An 11371-nucleotide genomic window follows, 5' to 3' on the forward strand; every position below is an offset into this window, starting at 1 on the left:
TATTATTGCTGGGGTTAATTGGATTTTCTGAATGTGGTTTACTATATCCAAAAGTTTTACCGGCACATTCGATGTATAAAGCCGATAATTCTTCTACAACACTGTTGACATCGTTTTCAGTGACTGAGGTCATACTTTCGATATTACAAAGTTTAGAGTAAATGTTTTCAACTTTAAGTTCGTCCATATTATCTATATACGATTGGCCTTGTGACGCGTTCCAGTATTTGACATGTGTTTCTAATGTTTGTTTATCAACCGTGCTAGTGATACTCATGTTCAAACATAATGATACAGGACAATGAACATCAGATAATATACAACAAAAATCATGTACATGTAATTCATCAATTGTGCAAAACATATTTGAATTACAAATAAAATAGTCCACAAGACTAACATCTTTACACGTGACCGTGCCCTCAAGATCACCTTTCGTGCGTCCATTTAATAGATATAAACCGTTACACTGTAAAATGTCTATCAACTTATATCCATAATTATTTACACCCTGATCACAGTTATTTCTTTCTAGTCTAACATTTCCTGTTTCGAAACTGTATAATTCGTTTTACACGAGTTACAAAGATCATCGAGACCAGTTTCATGAAAAATATCGAAGTCTACGTTAACAAAGTCTGGCATTAATTTTGTTCGTGCATTCCAATCACCAAACAGTCCTATAAATGAATATTTCTCGGATAATGTGTTTAATTCAGTCTGAATCTCTAAAAACGGATCTTCAATGGAAAATTCCGAATTATCAGGTGGTAAATATACAACCCCGTACAGTAAATCACCCTTTTTTGTCAATCGTTTTGATATTGCGAACCACAAAACTAATCTACTGTCAGTTTCAATTATCTTTATGTACTGATCTATATTTTTCTTTACAGCGAGGGCTAATCCGCCCGATTTACGCCGAGCAACTGTTTTTCTGTGTTTGAAATAAAGTTTATAATTCTAAAATTCAACAGTATCTAAAGAGTCCATTTTTGTTTCTTGAAAGCCGATAATATCAAAACTGTTCAAAAAAGAGTTAAATTCGGGAACTATTTTTATGCAATCGCGCCAGGCATATGTATGTTTTTGACACCACAGAAAATGACGTCACTGGACCTTCAACTATTTCCGAGGGTAAAGAAAATGAAAGTAGACATGCAAAACTTGAAAACGAAAGTCGCCTTTGGATTGGTCGATAGTCACACGCAGGGGTCAACTCCTCAAAATGTATGCGCGTGGACTTCTTTTTTTTCCCGCTAATGGGGAGTCAATTTTCTAACGATTTGAAAATACCTGGGCTTTAACACGACATGTCAGCTTTTCATCTGCAAAAAAATATAAGAACTCGAAATAAACACGAATCCCACAGGGGTCCGTAACGGAGAAAGGGTACATAGAGATTTTTGGAACTTCGTCAAATCGCTCAAAAGGTCCTTTTTGATGTTGTCTGAAAGTGTCAGTATAAGCCTCGGGTGTAAGATATTTCCGTATTTGAGAGCTGCAGACCTAGACATTTCAGAAATATTTTCAAAATGAATTTCGTGTAATAAATGTTGATTCTACGGAAGCGTGAAAGGGCCATCAGACGCTAATACGTTTTATCACGTTACAGGCGCGGAAAGGATATGTAACATAATAATGATATATTCGCTAATCTTGTGTATTTTTCTATCGATTTCATCAAACTTTAAAAACGAACATCATAACATCAAAAATTAATTGAAATCCAGTTTACAGTTTATTAGTACACTCAGTACACACAATCCCATGAGCACTAAAAGCATTTATATAATTATAAAGAGCATGAATTTTTTTTTATAAAATTACTTTATTATTATTTTCAAGTTCGGATTTAAAATGTGATATGAATGCACTTCGCGGTAAAAATACATGATTAAGTTTTCAGGCATAATAACTGGTGTTTCTGTTGTTGCTTTGCCTTCAGCAAAGGCATTGATACAGACGTATATGGTTCACTAGGCTTTCTTTGTGTGCTTGATTCAGTGTTGTTATATTTTCTGGTCCTTTGGGATCATGGAAGCCATTCAATAGCTGTGTAATAGAGTTCCGCTTAAGCCGATGCTAGTAGGCCTGAGAGGTGTTGCACATTTCATTACTTCTCATGAACAGACTCAATCAAACCGAATCTGCTATTATTCTCTTTTGGTTGCAAATCTATGCTTCCAAGGGAATTTATTGTTTATATATTGTATCTTTAGCTACCGTTACGGCCGTGTTCAGAGATTCACTTGACAAGGTCAACTTTTATACTGTCATATAAATGGATTATGCTTCCAAGGGAATTTATTGTTTATATATTGTATCTTTAGCTACCGTTACGGCCGTGTTCAGAGATTCACTTGACAAGGTCAACTTTTATACTGTCATATAAATGGACCGTTAACCGACTGAATCCCCTAAGTGATGCTTTGCCACTGACCGTTCTAAGGATCATCCTCAACTATGCTCCTTTATTTGTGTTTTGTCCCGTATGATACAAATTATTTGTTTCAAATAAACTATGACCACTCTAGATCGGATATACACATCTTTAGAGAACTTTTTTTTCTACACAGATCTACTTAACAACGTTCTTATGTGAAATAAGACAACGCTTAAAAACGACCACGAGACAATAAATCGTGGGGTTAATGCAGAAAGGAGACAAGTGCCTTCTTTATTCATATGCAGATGTCTCCTTTCTGCATTAACCACACGAAATGTATTAAAACATAACAATTCCCCACTCAATATAAAGTGAAAATTCGATAGAAAGTACTCGTAGTGCCATCATAGCTGTAACAGCGAATATCATACTTTGCAAATTTATCGGGGAGCAGATGTTACGGTAACGTCATGTGCTATACGATGCGTTTCCTTTAGCATAATTGATGACAAATTCTTCCATTTTAATGTGCCATTTCAAAAGGTTTACTAACTAGGAACCAGTAGCCGGACAAATTTTCATATTTCAGCACCATCATTATCTAAAAAAAAAAAGAAAAAAAGCAAAACTGACATAAATGAAGCTCACACTTCAAAAACTTCAGCTCCTTCCGCATCCGATATTGAAATAAGCATCACGTTTTGACGTAAAATACGGGTTCTATGGGGACTCAAATGGGATCACAAAAAGAAGTTAATATGCAAACAGGGATGCAATTGCGTTGAAATAAATAAACAGCTAAAGAGGAAGGTGTATGAGGTGGGTTTATTCTGCTTTATCACAAAACAACGAGTGTTTATCCATCTGGGACCGCCCTAGCGTTAACTGTAGGCAAATATCCCGAGTCCCGTACTCGGGTCAAGAACAACTTTTTATGTACATATGTATTATAATTATGCATAAGAAATGTCCGATTTTGTACAATATTAAGTTAAATGAAAAATTAACAATAGAAAGAGGAGTGAGCATATAGAAAATAAAACAGATGAAATTTCACCGCAGAAAATTTAAAACTGGAAGACGGATAGCCGTGGGGTGGGACTATTCCTTTATTTCGTAAAAGTAAATAATTCCTTGGTTATCGGTGACCATCCTTTTCTTAACTGCAAGCAAAACTTGCGGGTCAAGATCCAGTATCTTCTACCTACATATGTATATGATTATGTATAAGAAATGTCCGATTTCGGTACTACGTTAAGTTTAAAGCCGGGTTTACTGTCGTTGGAAATTGCATATGACAAGCTATGATATAATACCTTTCATTTGTATTTCTATCAATCACTAAGCCCAGATGAGCCATATGAGCATACAAAAGTATTGAAACGTGTACGAAATTTCACGATAAAAATGACAATTGAAGGGTAAGAACCTAAGGCTTAGGCTATTCTGTCAAAGCATAAAGCAATTAAGTGCTTGGTGATCGGGGACGATCATACCGTTTATTGTAGTACTTTATACTAAGCAAAACAAACAACATAAAAATGAACATTCGTTTTCTTTGTAGAAGAATGAACTGGTTCATAATTATGTACTATTTTATTTAAGCAACTATTTTATTTAAAAAAATGTAAGCATTGAAATCGCCAAGGCAATTTCACAATGGTGAAATCGTGAATTCATGAAGTGGAAATTGTGAAATCGTGAATTCGTGAAGTGGAAATCGTGAAATCGTGAATTCATGAAGTGGAAATTGTGAATTCAGGAAGCAGAAATCGTGAAATCGTGAATTCATGAAGTGGAAATCGTGAAATCATGAAATAGTGAAATCAAGAAATCGTGAAGTTTTTTCGTGAAATCGTGAATTCGTGAAATCTTGAATTCATGAAGTGGAAATCGTGAAGTTTTTTCGTGAAATCGTGAATTCGTGAAGTGGAAATCGTGAAATCGTGAATTCATGAAGTGGAAATCGTGAAATCAGGAAGCAGAAATCGTGAATTCGTAGTGTTACGAAAGACCCGTGGTGACATTTCAACTTCATTATTTCACGATTTCTGCTTCCTGATTTCACGATTTCCACTTCATGAATTCACGATTTCAGAATTTCCACTTCATGAATTCAAGATTTCACGAATTCTCGATTTCACGAAAAAACTTCACGATTTCTTGATTTCACGATTTCATGAATTCACGATTTCTTGATTTCACGATTTCTTGACTTCACGATTTCCACTTCATGAATTCAGGATTTCATGATTTCTGCTTCCTGAATTCACGATTTCCACTTCATGAATTCACGATTTCACGATTTCCACTTCATGAATTCACGATTTCACGATTTCTACGAATTCCCGATTTCACAATTTCCACTTCATGAATTCACGATTTCACGATTTCCACTTTAGGAATTCACGATTTCAACTTCACGAATTCACGATTTCACAATGGTGAAATCGTGAATTCATGAAGTGGAAATTGTGAAATCGTGAATTGGTGAAGTGGAAATCGTGAATTCGTGAAGTGGAAATCGGGAAATCGGGAATTCGTGAAGTGGAAATTGTGAAATCGTGAATTCGTGAAGTGGAAATCGTGAATTCATGAAGTGGAAATTGTGAAATCGTGAATTGGTGAAATGGAAATCGTGAATTCGTGAAGTGGAAATCGAGAAATCGTGAATTCATGAAGTGGAAATTGTGAAATCGTGAATTCGTGAAGTGGAAATCGTGAATTCATGAAGTGGAAATCGAGAAATCGTGAATTCATGAAGTGGAAATTGTGAAATCGAGAATTCGTGAAGTGGAAATTGTGAAATCGTGAATTGGTGAAGTGGAAATCGTGAATTCGTGAAGTGGAAATCGAGAAATCGTAAATTCATGAAGTGGAAATTGTGAAATCGTGAATTCGTGAAGTGGAAATCGTGATTTCATGAAGTGGAAATCGAGAAATAGTGAATTCATGAAGTGGAAATTGTGAAATCGAGAATTCGTGAAGTGGAAATCGTGAATTCATGAAGTGGAAATCGTGAATTCAGGAAGCAGAAATCGTGAATTCATGAAGTGGAAATCATGAAGTTTTTTTCGTGAAATTGTGAATTCGTGAAATCGTGAATTATCGTGAATTCAGGAAGCAGAAATCGTGAAATCGTGAATTATCGTGAATTCAGGAAGCAGAAATCGTGAAATCGTGAATTCATGAAGTGGAAATCGTGAAATCAAGAAATCGTGATTTTTTTTCGTGAAATCGTGAATTCATGAAGTGGAAATCGTGAATTCAGGAAGCAGAAATCGTGAAATCGTGAATTCATGAAGTGGAAATCGTGAAATCAAGAAATCGTGAAATCATGAAATCGTGAAATCAAGAAATCGTGAAGTTTTTTTTCGTTAAATCGTGAATTCGTGAAATCGTGAATTCATGAAGTTGAAATCGTGAAATCGTGAATTCATGAAATGGAAATCGTGAAATCAGGAAGCAGAAATCGTGAATTCGTGAATTCATGAAGTGGAAATCGTGAAATCATGAAGCGGAAATCGTGAAATAATGTAGATGAAATGTCACCACGGGTCTTTTGAATAAACAAACCAAAATTCATCGCAACTGAAGCTGGTCTGAATCGCGCACCATACATTCATTACTTTATCGCAAAATATAAACATTAAACCAGATGTTTTTTGTAAACAATTTACAAGCATAGCTGTTCATGCTTGTTGAATATGTTTGATTGTAAGATTATGTATTGGAAAGAAAAATGCTGTTGTAAGTTATAGTGAAACATTGTTAATTGGAATTTTAAAAAGATTTTTAATGGAGAATGTGCGGCTATATGTTCTCACTGGACTTTTTGGAGCCTTGTTGGTAGTTTGTTCCGGGGTAACACTATTTCATATTTTGAAAGCCAAGTTTGACGACAGAATAGAAAAAATGTTTGAGGGCTTAGAAAGTGAAATAAAACACACGTTTACACACTGTGAAGAAGGTGTACTGCGGGGTGAATTTTACCTGGCTGACGAAAACTATATTAAAGCTGACAATGAAACAGATATTTCAGAACTATATACAGAAGAAATGTTGTGTCAGAATCCTACAGGAAACAAATTATCCAAAGAGCTTCAGGCCTACTGCAATGCCACCCAGCGTTTGGATGCCAGAATGAATATTCTTGAAAACAGTACGTGCTTCATATTTTTGTAATGAGTCATAAAATGCTTAGTTAACACAAATTTATTTCTTTGAAAGAAAAAGAACACTTCATTGTTTTTTTTCTATTTCCTCAAAATGAATGTCTGTCCGAGGAAAGAATATTGTAACTTTCTGACATGCATAGAAGACATGTTGTTTACTAGCATAAAAATCCAAAATATTAAAAGATATATTTCATATTGATATAAATTGTAAATTATTAAAATATGTTAGTGTAGTACAATAATCATTTAGCGCAATATCGATACATTAGCGGTACGGTAAATGCATATGTATCGATACAGAATTATCTTTAGTCATTAAAATTTTAAAACAAATCCCTAAATGCAAGTAAAAGTAAAACATATTTCCTGTAATTATTCAAAAGATGTTGAATATAACCACAGTACTACTTGATTTTATTCCATGCTAACCCAAAACATAGAATATTTTAAAATTAGAACGGCATAAAGTATTACTTTGCATTGAACTTTACTATTCTGAATGTATTTATTCCTGCCATATTTTCTCCATAAGGAGTCCTACTGATGTATCTAGGAATTGTTAATATTTGCCAGTTGACATATCGATATACATTCTTTAGTCAGTGACAAACCTAGTAAAGTATATGTTATTCTTTTTTCAAATATTTTGCAGCAATCAGTGAAGGTGGCAAAAAGGGTGAAAGGGGAAAGAAAGGAAAAGACGGAAGTCCTGGATTGAAGGGAGAAAAGGTAAGTCCAGCATTTCCATTCACTTAATCTGGATAAAAATGAAACAGGTTGACAGTTGAAAGTTGCGCGACTTAAACTACCAGAAGTCCAAATGTCGTTTAATTGAGTGCATTTTTAAACTATACTTCAATTGTTCACACTGATGATGCAGATATTGTACACATATTAAATAGGTTTCCAGTCAATAACAAAAACTATAGTTTTGATCATTGACCGGTAAGTCATTTAGTAAGTGTTCTTATTTTATTTCTTCATGTTTTGAACTGAACGTAGCAAATTTAGTGTTGAATTGTAGACAAGTCAATAACACGAACAATGGACAGGTGATTTATAAAAGGAATAAATGTGACAATGAGCAATATAATTATTTTGAGCCGTGTACTAAATGACGCTGTGAATAAAGTATATTCTAATATGCTTGTTTCTGATAAAACACGCTTACGCTAAAATGATGTTACGTTAACGAGCGATGACGTCAATGTTTTTGTTAATACACTTAAAATCGGTTAAAATTGGCTCCGCCCTGAAATTATCCCGTGGATGCATAACTTCCTTTTCATGTATTAGTAAAGTTTAAACACGATTTTTTTTCTGTATTTACATAGCAGACTCGTGCATATTTTAACATAAACTTTAATAACAGAAAAAAAAAAACATTGAAAGTTGTTCATTGTAGTATATTTCTCAATTGAAAATGTTTGTTTACGGAAAGTGCATTACTAATGTTACAAATTATATAACTAAATTAGAACTCGGCGTTGTTTGCCCATTATTAAAGATATCCGCACATTACCCAGCTGATTTGGGACATTATCTAGCATAACTTAATGTGTCAAAAAGTTTAAACTGATATTTTATCTTTAACAGATTGATTGGTTTATTTCAAATTATTCTTTTAGGCTTCTGTTAATGTTCTTTTATGTAACATTTGATCTAAACTTCATCATTGTCGCTTTGGTTCTTTAAATAAACGTTTTTACGAAGGACACCTATCATGTTAATTGCTGAAGCTTGAACATTTTATTCCGTATAATTTATATATCAAATCTAAATGATTTGCATGAATAAAGTGTCAGTTATAAATGGGTAAGTTTTCGTATTTATAGTATCGGCTGTTTATATTGGAATATTTTCTTATTTGTATTCGTTACGGTTTACAGGGTTCCGAAGGCAAGACCGGGCAAAAAGGAAACAGAGGCACACGTGGCATGAAAGGCGATGAAGGAGAAAAAGGAATGGTCGGTGCAGCTGGAGATAAAGGTGTTAGAGGCGAACAAGGTCCAACTGGTCCAAAAGGTGATACAGGGGAAATTGGTATACCTGGAATACCTGGCATGGATGGCGATCCAGGCTTTCCCGGGGCTCCAGGGTTAGACGGAGTTCCTGGTAGGCCTGGCTCTAAAGGGAATAAAGGGCGAAGAGGAATGGTCGGTAGAAAAGGTGACAAGGGTGAAAGTTCTTTCACTCAACTTGCCGGATAGTCAAGTTTTGCCAGAGAAGAAAAGGGCTACAATATGTCAGCTTAAATGGTACAGAATCAAAACATTCGGAAAATTAGAACTGTTGATCAGGTTTTGATGTTATTTTGAGAAAATATTATAAGATAATAACTCTGTTAGGGTCCGAAAGAAACATTTTATTTATATCAGAGATTGACTTTCGAAAATCGGTGGCACTGAAAGTATAAACTATTCTTACTGCATGCTGGTTATATAAGATTAGATAAAAAAAGTTAAAATGCATTTGTTTAGTACACTATTCGTTTATTTATTTTTACTCATCATAGAAATAAAAAATAAAGGACGCAATTAGTCTTTCAGTCGACAAAAAGTAAAAGTATTAATGCATTAGAAACAAGTTTGTTTGATGTATATGCAGATGAGACAAATAGTGTATAGCTTTTACATTGAAAGTACGTAGCAACTGAGTGTGGCACCGTTAAATGTCGCAACCACCGTTTAATGTCGCAATGTTGACGTTAAATATCGCAACCACCGTTAAATGTCACAAAAATCACGTTAAATATTGCAACCACCGCTAAATGTTACAAAATCATCTTCCGCTATATGCCTTTAACATTATATGAAGCAAGAATTTGTCCACCGTCATTTGTCGCAACACCAATGGTAAATGTCGCAGAGCAAAAGAAGAAAAGATAACTTTGGTAAGTGCAACAGTCATTACAACTTTAGATATTACTTTCAGTAATTTGAACCCGAGATAAGATTAGGTGAGTGTTTGCGTGCATGCGAAAGTATACATTTTGTGGACTATAGCACGGGCTAAGAAATGACACTGTTCTGAAATGCATGTTTGTCTTAAATGTTACCGCGCCAAACATACGTTATTGATTTGACATTTAAAGGTTCGAGTCTCGTTGCGGTACTCTTATTATTGTTTTTTTTTATTTTAAAAAAGAAAGGATGCGGTACCCGCCACAGTACTAAAATTATTTCAGGTCCAAACTAAAGAATTCAACGGATTACTATAGTAATGTCACGCGTCGTGTCGCCAGTCATATCTTTGTCAAGCGTCGTGTCGCGCCTCGTTTCGCAATGTCGCGCGTTGTATCGCATATCGTGCGTCGATTTTAAAGGGTGGATGGTCAACATACAACACGGAGCACAACATTGCGACTCGACGCTCTTCACACTGTACGACGGATGACAATATAATTTTGTAACATATATACACAATACCGATATTGATGCCTATTCCTTTAAAATAGGCTCTGTTATTGGAGGGAAGATAACAGTGTTGGTTTGATCTCCAACGGTTGTCTTCCTTTTATAGTAACAGTAAAACATACAGCGTGTAATTATCACACATTCACCGCATTGCCTCTTCAGCAAACAACGGGTAAGAAAATGATAGACATTTGTTTTTTTCATCCAATTTGAGGTTTACCGATGAAGTTAAGCATCATCGAATAGATCTAGATATATGTTAATATGAACTAAGGCAAAGCCTCTAAGCGAGCTCAAAGAAATCGGATTTATCTAAAAATATTATGCATCATTTATTTGTCACAAAGAAACTATTCACTAGTCACAATAATTCAGGAGAACCTATTCACTTGAAAAAGTCTACATTTAGTGTCACCATGCTTATAACAGTGAATATCATACGTTGCAAAATTTATGGGAAGCCGGCGTCACCTTGACGTCATTACCGCGTTCCCGTTTCTTTCTGCTTATTAATGACATTTTGTTTCCGTTTTCTGGCCGATGCTTGATCTTTTAAATGCAAATAATATTTTTTTCAAACAACTGGAAATCATTCTTTCATTATTGTTGAGTGATGAATAATTTTTAGCAGTTGAATGAAGTTCTGTATTCACTCCGGAAAGAAGTACTTCCTGTGAGCCTGCTCCCCCGTTGCAACCATCAGTTCCGCCACAAGTTGGTCCAATATTGCAGCCTCCAGTTGTACGGCCTCCACCGATTGATAATGTGCTACCTCAGCCAGCTCCGGTAATTAGTGATCCTCTTGTTCCACCACAGTTGCTCCACTGGTTGATCCTGGGCTGCAGCCAGCTGTGACTCCAATTGTTGATCCGGCACCAGTCGGCCATAACATAGCAGGTATAAATATTCCTATAAACTTAGAATTTCTACCCAACCAGGTACCAAGTTTTTACTCGGCCTTAGGTAGCCATTTGTCTCAAGGCAATAAAAACAAAATTATATTAATATATAGACTTTGCTTTGCTGCTTGAGGCTCCTGTTGGAGAAAACAAAAATCAGCTAATTGTCAATGATACTGGTTCCTTGGTAACTCAAACAAGTCAAAAACAAAAGATTGATACAATTTCTAAATGGACATACACCTTTTTGATTTATTCCAGTGTCTATTTGAGCAGCCACCCAGAAAAAGTCCAAGATATGTTAAAATATTTGCAAACAATTAGATTGGGGGCAGCCAAACACTCTGTTGGCTGGGAATTATATGTCCAGCAATTTCTGCTGCGAATGGGGGCAGATCCCTCAAAATCTTGGTTGACCTTGAATTACCTTCTGCTGGGAACAAATATCATAACTGGCTTGTATACAAATATCATAACTGGCTTGTATAT

General features: G+C 35.2%; 1 protein-coding gene across 1 annotated transcript; it reads left to right on the forward strand.

Moving 5' to 3' along the window:
• Positions 1–6070: 6070 nt before the first annotated feature.
• Positions 6071–9142, forward strand: LOC123559997 (collectin-12-like). The gene is made up of 3 exons (XM_045352196.2): positions 6071–6551; positions 7220–7296; positions 8457–9142. Exons 1-3 carry the CDS (start codon positions 6188–6190, stop codon positions 8775–8777), a joined length of 762 nt encoding a protein of 253 aa, XP_045208131.2. The 5' UTR covers positions 6071–6187; the 3' UTR covers positions 8778–9142.
• The last annotated feature ends 2229 nt before the right edge of the window (positions 9143–11371 follow it).

This window comes from Mercenaria mercenaria, chromosome 15, assembly GCF_021730395.1.
Source record: "Mercenaria mercenaria strain notata chromosome 15, MADL_Memer_1, whole genome shotgun sequence".
NCBI lineage: Eukaryota > Metazoa > Mollusca > Bivalvia > Venerida > Veneridae > Mercenaria > Mercenaria mercenaria.

Excerpts from the sequence above, each read along its gene's own strand:
- LOC123559997 (XM_045352196.2), top strand. The coding sequence starts at position 6,188 with ATGGAGAATGTGCGGCTATATGTTCTCACTGGACTTTTTGGAGCCTTG. Across the intron at positions 6,552-7,219 it reads AATGAATATTCTTGAAAACA|CAATCAGTGAAGGTGGCAAA; the intron begins GTACGTGCTTCA and ends AATATTTTGCAG. Across the intron at positions 7,297-8,456 it reads CTGGATTGAAGGGAGAAAAG|GGTTCCGAAGGCAAGACCGG; the intron begins GTAAGTCCAGCA and ends TACGGTTTACAG.